Consider the following 24533-nt stretch of genomic DNA (forward strand, 5'->3'; position numbering starts at 1 on the left):
CCTCACTGGACTCTAATGCAGAATGTAACCTTGGAAACCTTATTCACTAGCCTGCCTGGTGCCAGCCCATGGAGGCACAGGGCTCTCAGTCTAGCAAATGCTGCATCTCAACCTTTCTTTCTCCCCCAGGGAGGATCAGTCGCCAAGGGCACTGCACTGAAGACAAGCTCTGACGCCGACCTCGTCGTGTTCCACAATTCGCTTAAAAGCTACACCTCCCAAAAAAACCAGCGCTATGAAATAATCAAGGAGATTCACAGACAGCTGAAAGCCTATCCATGGAAGAAGTATGACATCGAGTTTAAGATTTCAAAATGGAAGTCTCCTAGAGTGCTGAGCTTTTCCCTGAAATCCACAATACTCAACGAAAGTGTCGACGTCGATGTGCTGCCTGCCTTTGATGCTCTAGGTGAGATTCCCCAGACCTTAGCTTCTGGAAGCCTCGTGACTTCGAAATGGGTTATGAAAATCTATAACAATCACTGGTCAGTACCCCCAAGACAGCAGCAGTAATCATGGCAGTTACACTTTATGCCTATGTACAATCCGGTCTCATTTCCCATTTACGTGTCCCAAAGACACTGGGAGCTACATTAAAATGTCTGTCCAAGAATGGGGTACACAGGGTTCCATATACATCAAATACACAGGCAGATAAAATGCCTCAAATATGGTGAGGGAAATTAAATAACAAATTGTCGGAGATGCAGGAAATCTGGGTGTTCACCTTCAATCTGGGCAAAAATCTCCTTTAGAAATTCAACTCGGCTGGGCTTCGTGGCTCAGCCTGTAATCCCAGCACTTTGGGAGGCTGAGGTGAGTGGATTGCCTGAGCCTGCAGGTTCGAGACCCGGGCAACTTGATGACACCTTGTCTCTACAATAAATAAATTTTAAAAAAATTAGCCAGGCGTGGTAGCACGCCTGTAGTTCCAGTTACTTGGAAGGCTGAGGAGGAAGGATTACCGGAACCCAGCAGGTCAAGGCTGCAGTGGCCAGGAGCAGCCACTGCACTCCAGTCTGGGCAATGGAGTGAGACTCCACCTCAAAAAAAAAAAAAAGAAATTCAACTCATGGGGGACAGATACAGAGTGGTATATTGAAAGAAACCAAGGCTACTTCAGGCATTTTCCAAATCAAAACCACCAAGACTCTAGTACCTTCCTCTAAACCAGAGGTCCTCAAACTTTTAAAACAGGGAGCCAGTTCACTGTCCCTCAGATCATTGGAGGGGCGGACTATAGTTTAAAAAAAAAAACTATGAACAAATTCCTTTTTTTTTTTAAACTATAGTCCGCCCCTCCGATGGTCTGAGGAACAGTGAACTGGCCCCCTGTTTTAAAAGTTTGAGGACCCCTGCTCTAAATGGTTCTCAGAAAGGTAACAACAGTATAGAATGGAGGTAGGCAAGCTTTTTTGGTAAAAGGCAAGATAGCAAATATTTTCAGCTTTGAGGACCATACAACATCTGCCACAACTACTCAACTCTCTGCCTTGCAACATGAAAGCAGCCAATTGCAATACATTAACAAACGGGTGTGGCTGCATTACAGGAAAACTTTATTTACAAAAACAAGCAGTGGGCCACATTTACCCAGGGGGTATAGTTTGCAAACTCCAGACTGGCCCTGTCCCAAAGGTCTTTGTGTGATAATGAAAATGCTCTATATCTGTATTCTATATTTACTGAGAGCTCAACCTGTGGTTAGTGCAACTGAGAAACTAAATTTTTAATTTAATTTTATTTTAATTGAGTACAAATAGCCACATTGGCTGGTGGCTACTATGTTGACACTGCGGGTCTAGAAAATACTTTAATAATGCCACCTGCCCTCGTGTAGAACATAAAACTTTTTAAAGATCTCATGACTCGGGAGATGCTCTCTGTCTCATAGACAGCAGTCATTCAAAGTGGTTTCCCAGAATTAAATTATATTTGTCAAAAGTGAAATCTTTGACTTACTGTACTTACTAAGGAATAATGTTGCTGTCTCCCTCACGCTAGCTAAGTGGAATTCTGGCGTAACACGCAGAGGCACGGTTTATGATGAGCTCATTGAGCTCTATAAATCCTCAGAAATCCTGGGGGGAGAGTTTTCCACCTGTTTCACCGTGCTACAGCGAAACTTCATTCGCCCCCGGCCTACCAAACTGAAGGATTTAATTCGCCTGGTGAAGCACTGGTACAAACAGGTATGACAGTCCTTTTTCTGACCATCTAGTTATAATTTTTACCAGTAAGTTTGCCCCCACTCTCCCATGCAAAGGGCTGAGTGCCTCTAGGGAATCTGCCCACTGAGTATCTTGTGGGGTTCCCATCCCTCATCCCATTCATTTGAGTCCTGTGTAGGTCACCTCTTGCCATCAAAGCTGCTACACGTGGTTGATTTTGCCCTCGCACTGGCCAAGTAATTCTGTAGGAATCCAAATTATCCTGCCTGGAGAGTGAGTAGAAGCTGGGACTTGCATGTTTACAAGTTGCCTGCATAGCCATCTGCTGCCCAGTGCAGGCACTGTCTCTTGGGTTGGCAGGTTGAAGGTATTGGGGGAACTGGTGTTGACTTTCTGCATGGTTAGCCTGCCTATGTTTGTGTCAACTGCCTTGCACACAAGGTGGTTTCTGGGTATCTCCAGGATGGCAAACATCAGGCACAGTATCAGCCCTTCCTGAGATGTCTTGTTTCTGTCTCCTGCTCCCTAAAGCCTGAGACTGAGACTGAGCTCTGCAATTTTCATTCCGGAAGATCAGAGTTGGCAGAGTGTGTCTGCTCAGAGGGCCCAGGGATGTGGTGTGACCCTGAGCGAGTCACTCACTTCTCCAGGCCTCCAGTCTTTATCTAAAGTGGAGGTCATGACTCCTGGGTTATTGGGAGAATTAGGCATAATATAGGTAAGATTCCTGGTCCCAGAGTCAGCATGTAGTGAGTTTCTAGTGAACCGTAGCTGAATCATGATCCTAGGAAGGCACCCATGGCCCAAGCACAGCCGAGAAACCCATGTGTGCTGCTTCCCAGTGGCCAACTCCTGTAAACTTACATGGTTTAGATACCCAAGCTGCTCGGTTTCCCTACTATGGCTGCTGTGTGACTCCCACTGAGTTCCTTGCCCCAGTGTCATCTGATGTTCCCACTTTTTCCTCAGTGTGAAAAGAAACTGAAGAAAAAGGGCTCTTTGCCCCCAAAGTATGCCTTGGAGCTGCTCACTGTCTATGCCTGGGAGCAGGGGAGTAAGAAGGAGGATTTTGACACCGCGGAAGGTTTCCGGACGGTCCTGGAGTTGGTCACACAGTATCAGCAACTCTGCATTCTCTGGACAGTCAATTACAACTTTGAAGATGAGACTCTGAAGTATTTCCTGCTGAGCCGGATCCAGAAAACCAGGTGACCTCACCCCAGCCCCGTCTTGTTCTTGACCTGATTCCTCTCAGTGCTACTTCAGAGACCGGGATTCTCTTTCCCCTGGGTCGTGATTCATTCCTGGTAAAAAAAAAAAAAAAGGAGGCGGGGAGGGTAGTGCTAGCCATCAGAGCCTCTCAGTCACCAGAAATAAGATCCTAGGGTAGCAGGAGACATGCTGTCCAGAAGAAAGAGGGGAGGAGGGACAGAAGCACAAAGTCCTGAGTTGCTTTCATCTTTCTATGCCAAAAAGAAACACGTGTGTTAGCAGGTGTAAGAAGTATTTGAATTGAAAGTGTGTCCCTGAGAATTAATCATTCAGGAGCCAATTTGTCCTGCAAGATGCTTATTAGATTAGGGTTTATCTACTTTTTTAGGCCTTCAAGAATAGTAAGGAGGTCAAGCGCAGTGACTCATGCCAATGATCCCAGCACTTTGGGAGGACGAGACAGGAGAATTTCCAGGTATTTGCACCTGCCTGCATTACCAGCTACTCAGGAGGCTGAGGCAGAAGCATCGCCTGAGCCCAGGAAGTCAAGGCTACAGGGAGCTGTGATCATGCCACTGCACTCCAGCCCGGATTATAGAGTGGGACACAGACTCAAAAAAAAAAAGAACAGTAAGAAACCTTAGTGCAGCCACTCAAGGCCACCAACAGAGACAAAGACAATGGAAGCCAGAGGAAAGAGGGAAAACAAAGAAGCGTTGAGAAAGAATAGAGAAGCAACAGAGGACTGGATACCATGGGTTACCCACCATGGGTTGCTGGCCACATCCCATTTGATCAACTTATTCCTCATCCTTCAGTTGATCTCGCATGGAGGAGACATTTACATTATGCTTTCATGTGTATAGTAATTTACAGCTTTCAAAGCATTTTTGACAAATTTAATTTAATTCTAGGGAATCACTTTGAACCACACTTGTATATTGATTTACTGACATCTAAGTTGTAAGAACACATTGTTTTGTTGATGAGAGTAGGATGGGCCCCAAATCAGAAGTCACTGGCTTTGGAATCCCCTAATGCTTTCTAATCCTCCTTTAGGCCTGTGATCTTGGACCCAGCAGAACCTACTGGTGACGTGGGTGGAGGGGACCGTTGGTGTTGGCATCTTCTGGTCAAAGAAGCCAAGGAATGGCTGTCCTCTCTCTGCTTCAAGGATGGGACTGGAAACCCAGTGCAGCCATGGGAAGTGCTGGTAAATATATTCTGAGGGAGGTGGCATCTGGAGATGGCCCCTTGATTCAAAGAACTTCTGCCATAGTGACTTGGGAGCGATTCACCCACAGATAACAGAAAACCCAACTCTTAGGAGCTTAAGTAGTTGGTCCCCACAACCCCCATTACAAGTAATCCTGATGCATGTACACACATGCACTCACACACACATGCACTTGCACATACCACAAAATTCTGCCCTGTGGGAGGGGCAGTGATGGCAATTAACTTGCCTTCAATGGGGCACGTCTTCAGCACTGTGAGGTCCACTCACAACATTTGGAAGCAACCAAGATTGACCCTCAACTCCCAAGTTCCCCTTCCCACCTTTAGGTGAGTGGGTCCATCTTGTCTGAGTCACCAGCAAAAGCACAGCATGTGTAGAATAGTGTGTTCATTTCCCCATATTGCTGTTGAAAAAAATTCCCCAAACTTCGTGGTTTGAAGCAACATGCACTCATCTGGCTTTCCTGGACTGACCTCAGGTGTCTGGGGCTTTGAGAAGTCTGTTTCCTTTTCAGGCTTCTTCAAGCCACCCAGTTTCCTGGCTTCAGACTCTTCCTTCCATCTCCTAAGCCATAGCCTCTTCCAGCCCCTCTGCTTCCATCTCCTACCTCTTTCTCCTACTCTAACCACCTGCCTACCTGTCACAAGGACCCTTTGTTGCTGCAGTGGGCCAATCTGGGTAGTTCAGAGTCTCCCCACTCCAGACCCTTCCAGCATTCACTTCAGAGAGAGCACAGCCCTGTCCACCCCTTGGCCTTGAACACCTGGCCTCCAGGACAGCGAGAGAATAAACTTTTGTTGTTGCAAGCCACCCACCCACTTGTGGAAACTTGGCATGCAGCCCTGGAAATGAATACACCTGTGCACAGTGTATTTGACAAACGCTGACATGACATTTAAAGAGGAATGCCTGTGACCATCAGAAAGCTATAAACCCACAGTAAACAGTAAAATCGAAAGACGGACTGAGGAGTAGGGAAAAGAAAGGAGTACCGGCCATTCCCAGGTCATGTCCCAACTGGAAGGGGAATCTCAGAAAAGTCTGGAGCTTGAAAAACCACAGACCTGTCTGAAGAAGGATCCAGACCTCTCCTGGGGGGAGGAAGGGCCACCAGGAGAGTTTTTGTTTCTGGGGGGGCCCTGGGGACCACCCTAAACTCTCAGGTATGTTCTTGGGATAGGTCAGTGAAAGCACCAAAGACAAGAGTTGGATGGAGGGAGGGGTAGGACAGAGGGCCTAGAGTGGGCAGGAATGGAAGCCTCCTATGGCCAGGGAGGAGCTGCTCAGGGCTGAGGGTCTTCTGCCTTTCCCCAGCCTGCACTGCTCTTCATGACCCCAGGTCATCTTCTAGATAAGTTCATCGAGGACTTCCTCCAGCCTCACAAGTCCTTCCTAGCTGAGATCAACACTGCTGTCGAAGCCATCTGTACGTTCCTTACAGAAAAATGCTTTCAGCATTCACCCACCAAGATCCAGACCATCCAGGTAAGCACTGGCCCTTCTCTTGCCTCTTACTGGAATGACATCACACAGGGTATGACAGGAAGGGAGCTCTGTGGGCACTGTCGCTCTCCAGGACCCGTCTACATTCCAAAACTTGAGGAAGGGAAGCTGGAGAGTCTGGGGACTAGGACACTGGTTTTCAGTGAGATCTGTTGGTAGATTGTGCCATTGACAACCCCTTTTGATTCTGTGTTTGCTTCCTGGCACTGTCGGCCATCCTCAGTGCTTGGGGCCTAGAGACACATCGTTCCCATCCAGTCACCTTCTCCTCTCTGTGTCTTCTCCCCTTCTCTTCTCTTCTAAGGACATTTGTCACTGATGTTGGGGCCCACCCTAATCCAGAATGATCTTGTCTCCAGATCTCTATCTTATTACATCTGCAAAGACCCTTTGTTCTAAATAAAGGGCACATCCAAGGGTTCCCACAGGACTTAACTTTTCTTGGGGGGGGAGTATCCAACCCTCTGCAGATGCTAAGCTCGGTGTGTACTCAACATTTCAATGTCGGAGGCCCAATTTGCTCCAGCAGCTGAACTAAAGATTTGAAGGATTGGGTTGTTCTTGTCCTTGACTCAAAGTCTGCAGCTGACATGCTTCCCTCTGTTGGTCATACAACCAGATAAACTTGTGCCTATGGGCACTAGAAAGAGGGTGGGGGAAATGGTAATATGTGCATAAAATCATAAGTGATACAGAAACAGAGCTGTGTGCGTAATGCCATGGGTGGGATCCAGAAAACAACACAAGATGCCCTGAGCAATGAGCAAGCCACTTCACTGAAGTTCACTAGAGTGAAGACAAGACTGAGTTTGTGCTGGGCATGGTGGCTTGTGCCTATAACCTCAGCACTTTGGGAGGCAGAGACGAGAGGATTGCCTGAGCCCAGGGGTTCAAGACCAGCCTGAGCAACTTGGCAAGACCTCATCTCCAAAATAAATTTTAAAAATTAGCCAGGCATGGTGGTGTATCTGTAGTTCCAGCTACTTAAAAGGCTGAGGCAGAAGTATCGCCTGGGCCCAGAAAGTTGATGCTGCAGTAGCCATGAGCATGCGACTGCACTTCAGCCTGGGTGACAGAGTGAGACTCAGACTCAAAAAAAAAAGGACTGAGTTTGTGATTGATGCTAGAACACTTGTCCTGTGTATTTTCTCCTCTCCTTCCTGAGACCCTATTAACATGATAGTAGGTAAAAAAAAAAAAAGAAAAGGTATATGACACATAAGAGAAGAGAATAGTAAGACATCCATTAGCAGATAAGAAATTCCCAAGGCGGGGAGGAAGGTGCCACCTAGAGCTTGTGAGGAGGGTCCTGCAGCCCGGAGGGACCACTGAAGCTGAACTCCTGAAGATGAAGATGGAGATGAAGAGGGCTGTGTGAATGAAGTAGCCTAAAACAAGGATGAGTTGAGGATCTGCCTAGAGCACACCTCTCCCTCAGAAATGGAGAAGACTACATGGCAGAAACACAAGTAACTCCCAAATCCTAAAATATTGACCGTCTGGCCCTTTACAGAAAGCTGGCTGACCCCTGTAACTCAATTCTAAAAACTCATCCAATGATGCCCGGACCTGACACGTCAGGATCAGATGAGCACTTGCAACATAGTAACTTCATTCAGTTTGATTTCTTTCAGGTCACAGAAATGCAAATAAAGCTACATATAGCCGGGCTCGGTGGCTCAGCCTGTAATATCGCGCCTTTGGGAGGCTGAGGTGAGTGGATTGCCTGAGTCCGCGGGTTCGAGACCAGCCTGGGCAGTGAGACCTCATCTTTACAATAAATCAAAAACTCAGCCAGGCATGGTAGCGCATGCCTGTAATTTCGGCTACTTGGAAGGCTGAGGCGGAAGGATCGCCAGAGCCCAGCAGGTCGAGGTTGCAGTGGCCAGGAGCGGCCACTGCACTCCAGTCTGGGCGACAGAGTGAGACTCCAACTCAAAAAATTAAAAAAAAATAAAGCTACATATTACATATTGCTCAGGTGAAATCTTTAGGAAATTGACCTGAGAAGCAGGTAACTTGTTTCTAGCCCACTGCAGTTTATGTGTAAAGGGTGGAAGAATAATTGCTTTGGAACCATGTTATCTAATAGTTTTTAAAATGAAACTCTCACTGGACCCTAATGCAGAACTTGGCTTTGAAAACCTTATTCACTAGCCCGTCTGGTGCCAGCCCATGGGGCACGGGGTTCTCGGTCTAGCAAATGTGGCATCTCAACCTTACTTTCTCCCCCAGGGAGGTTCAATTGCCAAGGGCACCGCACTGAAGACTGGCTTCAATGCCGACCTCATCGTGTTCCATGACTCGCTTGAAAGCTACACCTCCTCAAAAAACAAGTGCTTAGAAATTATCAAGGAGATTCACAAACAGCTGGAAACCTATGAGCGGGAGAAGTGTGAAGTCAAGATTAAGATTTCAAAATGGGAGGCTCCTGGGGTGCTGAGCTTCTCCCTGAAATCCAGAAAACTCAATGAAAGTGTCGACTTTGACGTACTGCCTGCCTTTCATGCTCTAGGTGAGATTCCCCAGACCTTAGCTTCTGGAAGCCATGTGGTTTAGTAACGGGTTGTGAAAATCTACAACACTCATGGGTCACTGAACCCCAAAAAAGCAGAATAATAATGGCAACAATACTTTATGCCTGCATATGATCTTGGTCTCATTTAATATACACAGGCACCCACACACACGTGCGCACATGCACACACCACAGGTATTCTGCCCTGTGAGAAGAGTAGTGCTGGCAATGAATTTGCCTTCAATTTATGTACCACCAGGAGCTACATCTTATTATCCACAATGTCTGTCGAGAATGGGGTACACAGAGATTCCATACATACAAAATACACAGACCAATAAAATGCATCACATATAGTAAAGGAAACTAAATAACAAAATGTAGGAGGTGCAAATTTAAATAGCAAAATTAAATAGCAAAATTTAGGAGAATACTGGGTGTTCACTTTCAATCCTGGGCAACATGCTTCTATAGAAATTCAACTCGTGGGTGACAGATACATAATGGTTATTAAAAGAACCAAGGCTACTTCAGGCATTTTCCAAATCAAAATCATCAAGACTCTAGTTCCTTCCCTCTGATTGGTTCTCAGAAATGGAATAACAGCATAGAATGGGGATTCCGGAGGGAGAGCAAATATTTGCAGTTGACGACCATAGAATATCAGCCAAAGCTACTCAACTCTGCCATTGTAACATGAAAGCAGTCACCTGTGATACATTAACAAGTGGGTGTGGCTGCATTCCAATAAACCTTTATTTACAAAAACAAGCAGTGGGTCAGATTTAGCCCAGGGGCCATAGTTCGCAAACTCCAGACTGGCCCTGTCCCAAAGGTCCTTCTGTGATAATGAAAATGCTCTTTGTCTGTATATGATGTCTACTGAGAGCTCAAAATGTGGCTAGTGCAACTGAGGAACTAAATTTTTAATCTAAATTCCTCTGAACTGACTCAGTACAAATGGCCACACTGGCTGGTTGGTACAGTGTTAGACAGTGGGGATCTAGAAAATCTTTAATAATACCACTTACACTCGTGTAGACCATTTATCTTTTTAAGGATCTAATTACTCTGGAGATGCTATCTATATCATAGACATCAGTCATTCAAATGCACTAACATCATTCAAAGTAGTTTCCCAGAATTAAAATATGTTTGATAAAAGTGTTTTGAAAGCTGCTACTTACCGTACTTATTAAGATACAATGTTGCTGTCTCTCTCATGCTAGGTCAGTGGAATTCTGACAAGACACCCAGCCCCGAGGTCTATGCTGAGCTCATTGAGCTCTATAAATTCTCAAACATCCCGAGGAGAGAGTTTTCTGCCTGTTTCGCACTGCTGCAGCGAAACTTCCTTCGCCTCCGGCCTACGAAACTGAAGAATTTAATTCGCCTGGTGAAGCACTGGTACAGACAGGTACAACAGCTCTTGTTTTGACCGTCTGGCCATTATTTTTACCAGTAAGTTCTCACCATTAAGCCAGCACTTACCAAGTGCGTCGTTACCCCAGTCTCAATGCTGAGGGCTGAGCCCCTTTGCAGAATCTACCCACTGGGTATCTCTCTGGGGTTCCCATCCCTCATCATTCACTTGGGTTATGTGTAGATCACCTCTTGCCATCAAAGCTGCCACATGTGGTTTATTTTGCCCTCACACTGGTCAAGTAATTCTGTGGGAACTCATTATCTCACCCGTAGAAGGTGGGTGAAAACCGGGACTTGCATGTCTATAAGTTGCCAGTGTGACCATCTGCTGCCCAGTGCCAGCACTGTCTCTCGGGAGGTGGAACTGGGGCTGACTTTCTGCATGGTTAGCCTGACTATGCTTGTGACAACCACCTTACATATGGTGGTTTCTGGGTATCTCCATGATGGTGAGCATCAGGCACAGTATCTGCCTTTCCTGAGATATCTTGTATCTGTGTCCTGCTCCCTAAAGCCTGAGACTGAGTTCTGCAGTTTTCGTTCCAAAAGATCAGAGTTGGCAGAGTGTGTCTGCTCAGAGGGCTCAGGGATGTGGTGTGACCCTGAGAGACTCACTCACTTCCCAGGTCTCCAGTCTTTATCTAAAGTAGAGATCATGACTCCTGGGTTGTCGAGAGGATTAGGCATGATGTAGGTAAATGCCTGCGCCCGGGGTCAGCATGCAGTGAGTTTCTAGTGAACTGAAGCTGTAGCTAGGAAGGCACACATGGCCCAAGCACAGCCAAGAAGCCAATGTGTGTTGCTTCCCAGCAGCCAACTAAACTCCTGTGAACCTACACGGTTTAGACATCCAAGCAACAGAGTGCCAGTCTGCCAGCATGGCACTGTGACTCTGTTGCCCTGCTGTGGCTTCTATGTGACTCTTACTCAGTTCCTTGCACCAGTGTCATCTGATGTTCCCATTCTTCCCTCAGTGTGAAAAGAAACTGAAGGAAAAGGACCTTTTGCCCCCAAAGTACGCCTTAGAGCTGCTCGCCGTCTACGCCTGGGAGCAGGGGAGTGGGACGGAGGATTTTGACACCGCAGAAGGTTTCCGGATGGTCCTGGAGTTGGTCACACAGTATCAGCTCTACATCTTCTGGACGGTCAATTACAACTTTAAAGATGAGACTCTGAGGAATTTCCTGCTGAGCCAGATCCAGAAAACCAGGTAACTTCACTCCAGCCCCATCCTGTTCTTAACTCGGTTCCCTTCAGTGTTACTTCAGAGACCCAGATTCTCCTCCCCTGGGGCCATGATTCATTCATGAAGGTAGAGTGCTAGCCAACAGAGCCTGTCAGTCTCCAGGGATGAGATCCTGAGAGGCAGGAGAAAATGCTGTCCAGAAGAAAGAGGGAGGGAGGGATGGAGACACAGAGTCCTGAGTTGCTTTCATCTTTCTACACCAGAAATAAAAGCGTGGATTTGTTAGCAGGTGTAAGAGGTGTTTGAGTTGAAAGTGTGTCCCTGAAAATTAATCTTTCATGAGCCAATTGGTCCTGCAAGATGTTTATTACATTAAGGTTTATCTACTCTTTAGGCCTTTAAGAGTAAGGAGGCCAGGCACAGTGACTCACACCAGTAATCCCGGCACTTTAGGAGGAGGAGGCAGGAGGATTTCCAGATATGGTTGCACCTGCCTGCAGTTCCAGCTACTCAGGAGGCTGAGGTAGAAGCATCGCCTGAACTCAGGAAGTCAAGGCTGTGGTGAGCTGCGATCCCAGTCTGGGTTATAGAGTGAGACACAGACTCAAAAAAAAAAAAAAAATAAAGAATAGTAAGAAAACTTAGTGCAGCCACTCAGGACCACCATCAGGGTACAAAGACACTGGAAGTCAGAGAAAAGAGGGAAAACAAAGAAGCGTTGAGAAAGAATAGAGAAGTAACAGAGGACTAGATACCGTGGGTTTTCCGCCATGGGTTGCTGGCCACATCCCATTTGATTAACTTATTCCTCATCCTTCAGTCGACCTGGCATGGAGGAGACATTTACATTATGCCTTCATGGATATAGTAATTTACAGCTTTCAAAGCATTTTTGACAAATTTAATTTAATTCTAGGGAATCACTTTGAATCACGTTTATATATTTGATTTACTGACATCTAAGTTGTAAGAACACATTGTTTTGTTGATGGGAGTAGGATGGGCCCCAAATCGGAAGTCACTGGCTTTGGAATCCCCTAATGCTTTCTAACTCTCCTTCAGGCCTGTGATCTTGGACCCAGCAGAACCTACTGCTGATGTGGGTGGAGGGTACCATTGGTGTTGGCATCTTCTGGCCAAAGAAGCCAGGGAATGGCTGTCCTCTCTCTGCTTCAAGGATGGGACTGGAAACCCAGTACAGCCGTGGAAAGTGCCGGTAAATATATTCTGAGAGAGGTGGCATCTGGAAATGGCTCTTTGATTCAAAGAACCTCTGTCATAGCGACTTGGGAGTGATTCACCCACAGATAACAGAAAACCCACCTCCCAGGAGCTTAAGCAATTGGTTCCCCCAATCTTCATTACAAGTAATCCTGAGGCAGGCAACCCCAGACTGACACAACATTGGGGTGCTGAGCAACAGGCCTGGTCCCTACCCTCTGCCAGTAGCCCTCTTGCCCTCAGCATGACAACCAAAAACATCTTCAGACATTGTCAGATGTTCCCTGTGGGTAACAGCTCTCCCTGCATTCTTCCACCTTCTTTAGTCGTTAATTTTAGTACTTGAGCCCTGAAAGCAGCTATTGTACCACCAGACGGCAGGTTCATGAGCTACAAAGAAGGATGTGGGTCAGGTCTGTCACCCAAGGGTGTCGCCATACCTCTCCAACTGCCACCACCACCACCACCAAGCTACACTTGGTGTATCTCTGAGAATATACCTCCACCGGGTATACTTGGTTCTCCCCACCAGGCTCTTTCTGTAAAACAGAGTTCCTCAACCTTGGCACCATTAGTATTCGGGGCCAGATCATTCTTTTGGGGGGACTGTCTTATGCATTTTAGGATGTGGAACAGCTTCCCTGGCCTCTACCCACTAGATTCTACTCAACTGTAACAACTGAAAATATCTTAAGGGCTGGGCACGGTGGCTCACACATGTAACCCCAGCACTTTAGGATGCTAAAGCCAGAACATCACTTGACTCCAGGAGTTCAAGACCAGCCTGGGAAACATAGCAAGACCTCATCTCTACAAAAACAAAACGAAACAAAACAAAACTACCTGGGCATGGCAGCACACGCCTATAGTTCCAGTTACTTGGAAGGCTGAGGTGGGAGGATCACTTGAGCATGGCAGGGCAAGGCTGCAGTGAGCCATGATCATGCTACTATACTACAGTATGGGTGACAGAGACCCCAACTCAAAAACAGTGTCTTGGGACATGTTACGTGTCCTCAGAGAGCAAAATCACCTGCAGGTGAGAACCCCTACTATAAAGGACCACCCCTCCCACCACCCAGAGTTACCTCTAGTTACTAAGATCTACACTATCAGTATGTCCAAAAATCTGGCAATGGTGATCTTCCCAGATATAGTTCCCCCTTTTGCATATTCCTGACTCTTTTACTTAATGGTTGTACCTGCTTAGCAACCACTGACCTCCCACATGTATTTCTTTCTCCTTTTTTTTGAGTCGGGGTCTCACTCTGTCTCCCAGACTGGAGTGCAGTGGCAGGCTCACAGCCACCGCAGCCTTGACCCACTGGATTCAGGCCATCCTTCGGCCTCAGCATTCCAAGTAGCTGGAACCACAGGCATGTGCCACCACACTTGACTAATTTTTTTGATTTATTGTAGAGATGAGGTCTTGCCATGTTGCCTAGGCTGGTCTCGAACCTGTGGGCTCAGGCAATCCTATTTCCTCTACCTCCCAAAGTGCTGGGGTTACAGGCATGAGCCACCACACCCAGCTCCCACATGTATTTCTTTCTAGACGGTGCAAACACCAGGAAGCTATGGAGCTAGGATCTATCCTATTGTCAACAAGATGCTCTCATTCAGAAGGCACAGAATTCTGGAATAATAATGCTAGAAGAAGCTTCTGAGGTCATCTGGCAACTGGTTTTAAAGACTCAATTCACCATGTGAAAGACTTACCCGGATCCACTCTTCTCACCATGTTCCTGCTACTCCTTCCCTCACATCTTAGACTTCTCCTAAAATCAGAAGTTCTTCATAAAGTCTTGCCTGCTGAACTCCCTCTCTGTGGAGCTTGGTCTCAGAATCTTCCAACTCATTCACTTCCCATCTATTTCCTCTGTAACCCTTCCTGCCCCTTCCTGGCCCTGTTGACACAGAGGTCTCCTAAACCAGCAGCCAGTCAGTCCATTTGTTAGACCTTCAAACTCTTGGATGATCATTGTTGCCTTATCCATAGGAGCCCGTTTTCTTTTCCTTCTGAGCCTGCCTTTTTCTCTCCACCTAAGCGTATCTTCTTCTTCTTCTTCTTCTTTTTTTAAAAAGGGCTTTTCCTTGGGCATTAACTTCAAAGTATGTGAAGGTCTAAGAGTTTTAACCTCACATACCCACTAAGTTTTATTACTACTGCATACACCAACTGTGGTACAATAAAGAAGAGATCTTCATGCCCACTCCCTGGCACAGAGTTTCAAAAACCCTTGAAATTTCCTGACTGGAGGGTATGAGCCTTTTTCAACCATCCCTGAGTTTACGCTAACAAGGTGATACACTCATGATGGACCCTTATATAGTTTTAAGGGAGGAGTCAGCCAAGCCAGAAAGATCAAGCATGTAATTAGAGGGTTGGAGCTTTCAGCCCCATTCCTCAACCTCCAGGGATAAGAGGGATCTGGCAGTCAAGTTCAATCGTGTGGCCAATGACTTAGTCAGTCATGCCAAAGTAGTGGGACCCCAATAAAAACTTGGGACGGTGAGGCTTGGGAAACTTCCTGGTTGCTGAATATGCTAATGAATCGGGAAGGTGGAGAACTCTGATTCCACAGAGACAAGATCTCTGAGCTTTTAAAGACTCAGTTCTGTCACAGACCCTTCAAGACCTTGCCACACTATATATCTTTTAATCTGGCTCTTCATTTGTAGCCTTCATAATAAAATGATGATTGTGAGTATAGCACTTTCCTGAGTTCTGTGAGTCATTCCTATAAATTATGGAGTGGAACAGGAGTCATGGGAACCCCTGAATTGGTAGCCAAGTTGGACAGAGGTGTGGGTAGACTGGCTACTATCTGAAGTAAGGATAAACTTGTTAAGGGTCTTCCTCTCTAACTTGTAGGAGCTGCATGAATTCCAGGTAGTTAGTGTCTGACTTGAATTGAATCCCTGAGGATCTCAGAGGATCAGTGTTGGAATGTACCACTACTCTTGTCCAGAACAAAGACAAAAGAAATAGGCATGATCATGAAAAATTAAAGACTGATCATGTTAATACACGTCTACTCAATATACAACTAGTTACCAGACCCTTCTAGATACCCAAACTTGCACTAGGTACACCAACAGAAAGCAAGAAAATAAAGCCATAAACATTGCCCCATCCTCCTGGAGTTTTACGGTTTAGCTGAAGAAACTAAAATACATAATCTCAAATCCCCTAAGGAAAAATGAAGGCAGTTTACAAACATCTGCTAAGTCGGATGTTTGTGATGAACAAGACCAAAAAGAATAAAGTGAGCAGGCCAGGCTCGGTGGCTCAGCCTGTAATGCCAGCACTTTGGGAGGCCGAGGTGAGTGGACTGCCTGAGCCCGTGGGTCTGAGACCCGCCCGGGCAACTTGGTGAGACCGCGTCTCTACAATAAATCAAAAATTAGCCAGGTGTGGTAGCGCAAACCTGTAGTTCCGGCTACTTGGAAGGCTGAGGTGGAAGGATTGCAGGAGCCCAGCAGGTAGAGGCTGTGGTGGCTGGGCACGCGCCACTGCACTCCAGCCTGGGTGACAGAGTGAGACTCCAACTCCAAAAAAAAAAAAGGATAAAGTGAGCAACTCAAAACACAAAGGCAAGAAGGGACCATTTCAGTCTCCTTCACCAATGTCTTCTCAATATTCAGTAGACATTTAAATTCATCAAGAGCAAAGAGAAGAGTTCACAATGATCTATAAACGTGCAGTGGTTGATCACTACTGAACGTAACTATGGTACCAACCCTTCCTCAGAAAATTGGAAACTACAGAGCAATTAGGCAAGAAAAAGAAATAAAGCAGATCCAAAGTGGAAATGAAGAAATCAAACTACCTCTGTACACTGACAATATGCTCTTATACCTACAGAAGCCTAAAGACTCCTCCAAAAGACTTCAGGACTTGGTAAATGTAGTAAAGTTTCAGAAAAAAATCAACACACACAAATCAGTAGCACTGCTATACACCAATAGTGACCAAGCTGAGAATCAAATAAAGAATGCAATAGCCATTTACAATATCCAAAAAGCTAAAATACCTAGGAATATATTTAACCAAGGAGCTGAAGGATCTCTACAAGGATAACTACAAAACCCTGATGAAAGAAATTGTGGAGGACACAAATAAATGAAGAAACACCCCATACTCATGAATTGGAAGAATCAACATTGTTGAAAATACATTACCCAAGTAATCTGCAAATTCAACACAATCCCTATCAATCTACCAATGTCATTTTTCACAGAATTAGAAAAAACAATCTGAAAATTCACATGAAACCAAAAAAGAGCCAAAATAGCCAAAGCAATCCTAAGCAAAAAGTACAAAGCTGGAGGCATCACATTACCTGACTTCAAACTATATTACAATTCTGTTGTAACCAAACCAGCACATGGTGCTGGTACAAGAACAGATTCATGGACCAATGGAACAGAACTGAGAATCTAGAAGTAAACCCAAATGCTTACAACCAACTGATCCTTGACAAAGATGATAAAAACATACACTGGGGGAAAGGATACCCTATTCAACAAACAGTGCTGGGAAAACTGGATAGCTATATGCATAAAAATGAAAGTTTTTTCCTGTCTCTCCCCATATACAAAAATTAACTCAAGATGGATTAAAGACTTAAATGTCAGACCTGACACCACAAAAATTCTAGAAGAAAACCGAGGAAAAACTCTTCTGGACATCAACCTAGGCAAAGATTTTATGGCTGAAACCCCAAAAACAAATGCAACAAAAATAAACAAGTGGGACTTAATTAAACTAAAAACTTTGCATAGCAGAAGAAATCATCAACAGAGCAAATAGGTGACCTACACAATGGGAGAAGATATTTGCAATCTATACATCTGACAAAGGACTAATATCCAGAATCTACAAAGAACTCAAGCAAATCAGCAAGAAGAAAACAAATAACCCCATTAAAAAATGAGCAAATGACATGAACAGACATCTCTTAAAAGAAGATATACAAATGGCCCAGAAATATATGAAAAAACGTTCAATATCACTCATTGTCAGGGAAATGCAAATTAAAATCACAATGAGATACCACCTTATATTATGCCAGTCAGGATGGTCATTATTACTAAATCAAAAAACAATAGATGCTGGCATGGATGTGGAGAAAAAGGACCACTTATCCACTGCTAATGGGAGTGTAAATTAGTACAACCTCTGTGGAAAGTGGTATGGATATTTCTCAAACAACTAAAAGTAGATCTACATTTGATCCAGCAATCCCACTACTAGGTATCTACCCAAAGAAACAAAGGTCATTATATAAAAAAGACACCTGCACTCACATGTTCATTGCAGCACAATTCACAATTGCAAACTTGTGGAACCAACCCAAATGTCCATCCACCAATCAGTGGATCATGCAACTGTGGTATACATACACCATAGAATACTATTCAGCTATCAACAAGAATAAAATAAAGACTTTTGTAGCAACTTGGATGGAACTGGAAAACATCATTCTAAGTGAACTAACTCAGGAACAAAAAAACCAAACACCACATGTTCCTACTTTTAAGTGGAAGCTAAACTAAGTATATGCAAAGACATAGAGAAAGGTATAATGGACACTGGAGGCTCAGAAGGGGGGACGGAATGGAGGGCCAGAAAATTACCTATCAGGTACAACATGCACAGGTGGGGGCGGTGGGTACACTTAAAACCCGGACCAAATTATGTGTACCCTCCAAAATTATGTGCACCCTCCAAAGCTATAGAAATTTTTTAAAAAATTAAATTAAAAAGAGTGCAAAAAAAGATATAAGAATAAGACTCTTGGGTTAGAAGGAAAACAAAATGACAAGGGAGTTTGGGAAGAGTTTGAGTGACAGACCACGAATGAGGTCACCAATGGAGTGAGGTTGTGGATCAGAGCATTCTTTGGAGCCTGCAGACTGGAGGGCTGCTCTGACCTGAGATTCTCCAGCTGTGCTGGGTCAGATCTGAGCAGGTAAGACGTTATCACGTGTCGGTTCTGGTTACCAGAATTACAGCCTGAGATGAACTAGAGACAAGGCAAGGGTGAAGAAGGACGTGTCCTTCCCCTGGTACTGCCCTATGTGATTTGGGCTGTGTCCACTGGAGTGGTGTGTAGACCTAAAAGGAAGGATCTGGCACAGGGAGTAGGGTGTAAGGACCCCAGCAACTCAGCCCAGCCAAGACGGTTCCATTGGGGTAATGGTGCCCAGCATGTTCGTCTCGGATGCAGTTCCTCAAAAATTGCCATATCCAAGCCAGCATCCCTTGGTTGGAGGGCCAGGCTGAAAATTGCAGAGGGAACTTTCTCATGCTCCCGAAGGAACAAGGATGCAGGGCTCCAACGGGCAGAGCAGGGAGTTATTGCCAGGAGAAGGGGGAAAGCTCAGTGGTCACGGCGTTAGAAAAATAGATCCTTTGCCAAGGACTATTCAGGAGAAAAAAGGTCCCAAAGTTTAAAGAGATGAATAAAAATGTCTTTTGAGGCTGGGTGCAGTGGCTCGTCCCTGTAATCCCAGCACTTTGGGGGGCTGAGATGGGAGGATCGCTTGAGCTCAGAAGTTCAAGACTAGCCTGGGCAACATAGCAAGACCTTGTCTCTACAAAAAAAAATTTTTTTTAATTTAGTTAGGTGTGGTGCGTGCCTGTGGTCTCAGCTTGTCAGAAGGCTGAGGCAGAGGATCATTTGAGCCCAGAAACTCAAGTCTGCAGTGAGCCATGATCAGTGAGCCAAGATCGTGCCACGGCATGCCAGTCTGGGCCATAGAGGGAGACTGTGACTCAAAAAAAAAGTGGGGGTCTTTGGAAAAGTTTGGTCAGGGTAATGGTCAGAATAATGGGAGAACAGGGTGGCCAACGGGTGACCACTGTGAGCTCATGGCTCAGTCCCTTGTGAAAGTGGGAGAGACAGTGCCGCTGAACCCATGGGAGCCAAGAAAGGAGCAGCAGGTAGAATAATAGCCTCACAAGATGTCCATGTCTTAATCCCTAGAATCTGTGAACATATCACCTTACATGGGGAAAGGGACTCTGTGGATTGATGAAGTTTATGGATCTCAAGAAGGGAGAGTCTCTGGACTTATTAAAGCAAGCCCAAGCTAATCACAGGAGTCCTTAAAAACAGAGAGCCTGTCCCAGCTGATGTTACAGAGACTCACGGAAAAGAGGCAGGAGACCCTAGCGGCTGCAGCTGGAGAATGGAGGGAGCCAGGAATCAGGGAGTGGGGCGCCCTCTAGAGGCTAAGCACAACCCCTGCCGACAGCCGGTAAGGAGACGGGGACCTCAGTCCTGCAACCCTGGAACAGAATTCTGCCCATAGCAAGAACGCATCTGGAAGCAGATTCACCCCAGAGCCTTCAGAAAGGAACATGTTCCGGCCGTCAGTTTGATTTCAGCCTTGTGGGACTCAAGGTAGAGAAGCCCCCACATTCCTGTGCTCATTGCCCCTTCCTGGAATCACTCCAACTTCTTGATGCCATCGTCACATCTCCTGGTGGAATGATCCCCATTTATGAGGATCCTTGGGATTACATCGGACCCACTCGGATAATCTCCCCACTTCAAAATCTTTAACTTCATCACATCCACAATGTTCCTTTTCCCATGTGAGGTCACATATTCCCAGGTTCTGGGGCTTAAGACAGATATTTTAGGGGAGGTGATTTTTTTTTTTTTTTGAGTTGGAGTCTCACTCTATCACCTAGACTGGAGTGCAGTGGCCGCTCCCGGCCACCGCAACCTCAACCTGCTGGGCTCCGGTGATTCTTCTGCCTCAGCCTTCCAAGTAGCTGAAACTACAGGCGCGCGCTATCACACCCACTTAATTTTTGATTTACTGTCGAGATGAGGTCTCGCCAAGTTGCCCAGGCAGGTCTCGAACCCGCAGGTTCAAGCAATCCACTCACCTTGGCCTCCCAAAGTGCTGGGATTACAGGCTGAGCCCTGAGCCCAGCCTAGGGGAGGTGGTTATTAAGTCTATCACAATGGGCATTCGCAAACATGTGGCATTTATACCACGACACTGGACACAGAGCCTAGGAAGTGAGTGTAAACAGAAAAGAACAGGCCTGGGCTGGGTGTGGTGGCTCACGCTTGTAATCCCAGTGCTTTGGGAGGCCGAGGTGAGAGGGTCACTTGAGGCCAAAAGTTCAAGACAAACCTGGGCAACATAGCAAGACTCCATCTCTATTTTTTAAAACTTAAAAATTAGCCAGGTGAGGTGGTACACACCTGTAGTCCCAGGTATTCAAGAGGCTGAGGTGCGAGGATCACTGGAACCCAGGAGTTGGAGGCTCATCACTTTCAGTCTAGCCTGGGCAACATAGCAAAACCCTCTCTCTAAAAAAGAAAGGAAAAAACAGACCCAGCAACTGAGGCCTGGGGCATGGATTGCCCTGACCTATATCAAATTCTCCTTAAAGAACTCCAAGGTCCACAATCCCCCCTGTTTCTCCTCTCCTCTGTGTTCCTTCCATCCACATCATCTCTGTGTCCTGGAGAGGGAGAGGAGAAGGGCCGTCCACTCCACAACCCCAGTGCTAGGAGGCCTGAAGCCACACCTGGTGCTCTGGGGATGTGGGGTGCTCAGGACACAGCTACCACCCACAGCCCCTGGGGCAGGAATAGCCGTGCCCACTTGCTGGGCTCACAGCTTCCTGACAAATAGGAATGAACACTCACCATCATCTCTGCTTTGTCAAAATTCCTCTGGGAAATAAGTAAGAAAATTCATTCCGTTCTTGTTCCTCCGTGCTCTGCCTCTTCCCTCACCGAGCAGTTTTTCTCCTGCAAACACAATACTCATGTCAGAAAAAAGAGACAGAATTATACTATTCAGCACCTACTGATTCAGCACCAACATCTAAACAACGACATTTGATGCTCCTGACACACGCCTAATAGATTCACATTTGACAGAGGAGGAAAGAGAATTGGCGGTTACACAATTCACCCAAGGCTGCAGAGCCCTTAGGAGCCTGGAATTTGATCTCAGCGGGCGTTTGATTCCTTTCCTGTGGCTGCTATAACAAATTACCACACACTTGGTGACTTAAAACAACAATAATGTATTCTATTACAGTTCTGGAGGCTGGAAGCCTAAAATGGATCTTCTCGGGCTAAAAGATGTCAGTGGAGCTGATTCCTTCTGCAGGCTCCTGGGGAGAATCCATTCCATGCCTCACGGCCCGCATGCAGCCCAGGACAGCTAGTCCTACAGCCCCACAAAGTCTCTTAACATCATGTGTTCTTTTAGCATTTATTTTCTTCATGACCCCTCTCGTAGTTCCATCTTTGAAGCTCACAATCACACCTCATTCATGACATTGCTTTGTGGCGGCACATGCATTTATGAGCAGCTCTTTTTAATTACGAAGCACATGAAGAGAGAAATTCAGACAAACATTTCTGACCAGTACCTTGAGAACTCACTAAGAATTGCAACCACTTCCATCAAACTAGACAGGGATAGATTCATTTTAACAGGTACAAGTCAAATTTCCCACTAGTTTTATATCATTCTCATTTTTTAAAACTTTATAATAAAAGATATAATAAAGAAGTCTAATTATGTATATACACTAACTATATTATATAATTTATCTGTGACCCAAGATAACTCCTCTTTACTCAGCACGGCCCAGGGAGACCAAAGTTTGGACACCCCTGATCTAGAGTCTTCTTGCATTCCTTACCTCATGTCTGCATTGCTACAGTCTCTGTTTCTGTGGTCTCACTGCCTTTTCCTCCCTCTGTCTCTAGCTTTGACTGTCCCCTATCCCTGTCTCCCTCTTCTAAGGACCCATCCCTAATGAAAATAGACATCTGCAAAACAAAGAAAAACTTGCACTCACATGTTCCTAGCAAATCAACTCATAACACCCAAAAACTAGAAGCAACCCAAATATTTCAACAGAAGAACCAAGAGATAAACTGTGGTGTGTCATGCAATGGAATACCACTCAGCAAAAGAGGAGGAACAGGCCAGGTTCAGTGGCTCAGCCTCTAATCCCAGCACTTTAGGAGGCTGAGGTGAGTGGATTGCCTGAGCCCGCGGGTTCAAGACCCACCTGGGCAACTTGGCGAGACCTCATCTCCACAATAAATCAAAAATTAGTAGGGCGTGGTAGTGTGCGCCTGTAGTTTCAGCTACTTGGAAGGCTGAGGCAGAAGGATTGCTGGAGCCCAGCAGGTCGAGGCTGCGGTGGCCAGGAGCAGCCACTGCACTCCAGTCTGGGTGACAGAGTGAGACTTCAACTCAAAAAAAAAAATAAAAATTAGCCAGGCATGGTAGCGTGCACCTGTAGTTCCGGCTACCTGATAGGCTGCAGCAGAAGGATCGCTGGAGCCCAGGAGGTCAACGCTGGGGTGACTGTGAGTGTGTCCAGTCCGGGCGACGAAGTGAGGCTCCAACTCAAAAAAAAAAGAAAAAAAAGAGGAGGAACAAATACCAATAACATATAACAACAGAAATGAGCTTTGCAGGTTTAATATTGAGCAAAAGAAGCCAGATGCAAAAGAGTACATACCGCATGGTTCCATTTATGTGAAGTTCAAGAACAAGTAAAACTAATTTCTGATGACAGAAATTAGACGGTGATTAGTGGACACTGGCTGCTGGGTGGGCCGGTTGACTAGAAGAGAACACAGGGGAACTTTCTGGGGTGACTAGAATTCTTTCTTTCCCCTTTCTTCCTTTCTTCCTTCCTCCCTTCCTTTGTCTCATTCAGTTGCCCAGGCTAGAGTGAAAGGAAGTGATAGCTCACTGCAACCTTGAACGCCAGGACTCAATCTTCCCACCTCAGTCTCTCAAGTAGCTAGGACTACAGGTGTGTGCCACCATGCCTGGCTAATTTTTAGCAATTTTTTTTTTTAGAGAAGGGGATCTCACTGTGTTGTCCAGGTTGTTCTCAAATGCCTGGCATCAGGCAATCCTCCCTCCTCAGCTTCCCAAAGCCCTGGGATTGTAGGCATGAGTCACTGCCTAGCCCCAGAATGCTCAGTATCTTGTTTGGGGTGCTGGCTACATGGGCATATTCACTTATCTAAACTCACCAAAATACACTTAAAATTTGGACATTCTATTTTATGTTAATTATACCTCAATAATGTTAATACTCTAAAAGTGAAAAATATATTTATGTGGAAATATTTATCACCTATTGCAATAGGTAAAACTAAGTTGAACTCAGTGCCGACAAAGCTCAGGAAAGTGGACACACATAAGGATGGTGAGAGCACATGTGAGTCCAGTCATTTTGGGAAGGGCAATTTGGCCAGATTTATCTGCATTTTAAACTTGCCATTTCTTATCTTAGTGTTTCCACTCCTAGGTATTTACTTTAGGGAAATGCTTATAAGTGGACACATGGACTCATGACCAAGAGACTTGGTCGAAGGGAAATTTGAGGGCCAAGGGACATGTTCCGTCTCTCGATTTGGATGATGGCAACTCCAATGTACGTATTTGCAAAACTCTCCAAACTACACATTTAAAATGGGTGCGTGTTAAAGCGTATACATTTGTTCTGATCACCCCCCATTCACCCCAGTGGTGATAGAGGGCTCTCCCATCCTGCAGAGGGCGAGATGTCTGAACACAAGACATCCAACACCAGACAGATGAGACAGATGTCAGTTTATGAGCACATACTCTCTGGAGGAGGAGTCTATTAGTACAAGAGAGAAGGGCACTGCCCACCAGGCAGGGCCACATGGGGGTTTCACCTGGGAACAGAGTAAACCAGTAGGGGCTATGAGAAGCAGGCTTTGTAGTAACAAAAGAATGGGATGGTCTCTGGCTCCACAGGAGGGTGTGATTGGTTTATGTGGATGACTCCGCAGGCTGGCAGGGAGATGAAACTCATTAGGCTGAAGACCAGGTGGCGTGCAGCTGATCCAGCTAACAGGAGGTACCAGCTGGGTGGGGAGCCTTTCTCACTGAGTGAAGGCGTGTCTGGAGAACTCAAGGTTAGGCTTTTAGGGCCCTATGAGGGTCAAAGACGGCAAGAAAGTATACAAAATTTTAGGTCTCACAATAAAAAACTATACCTCA

The 24533-nt window shown here is 45.8% G+C and overlaps 1 protein-coding gene across 1 annotated transcript in view; it reads left to right on the forward strand.

Annotated features, from left to right (window-relative positions):
* LOC103259695 (2'-5'-oligoadenylate synthase 2-like) overlaps window positions 1-14143 on the forward strand; it is a 51996-nt gene extending 37853 nt beyond the window's left edge. Inside the window, 6 exon segments of the mRNA XM_008057351.1 lie at window positions 130-409; window positions 2005-2192; window positions 3141-3379; window positions 4443-4596; window positions 14032-14115; window positions 14117-14143. Coding sequence (XP_008055542.1) covers window positions 130-409; window positions 2005-2192; window positions 3141-3379; window positions 4443-4596; window positions 14032-14115; window positions 14117-14143 — 972 coding nt within the window.
* Window positions 14144-24533: the final 10390 nt, after the last annotated feature.

Source organism: Carlito syrichta, unplaced genomic scaffold, assembly GCF_000164805.1.
Source record: "Carlito syrichta isolate Samal-C Ts95f unplaced genomic scaffold, Tarsius_syrichta-2.0.1 Scaffold302960, whole genome shotgun sequence".
Taxonomy (NCBI): domain Eukaryota; kingdom Metazoa; phylum Chordata; class Mammalia; order Primates; family Tarsiidae; genus Carlito; species Carlito syrichta.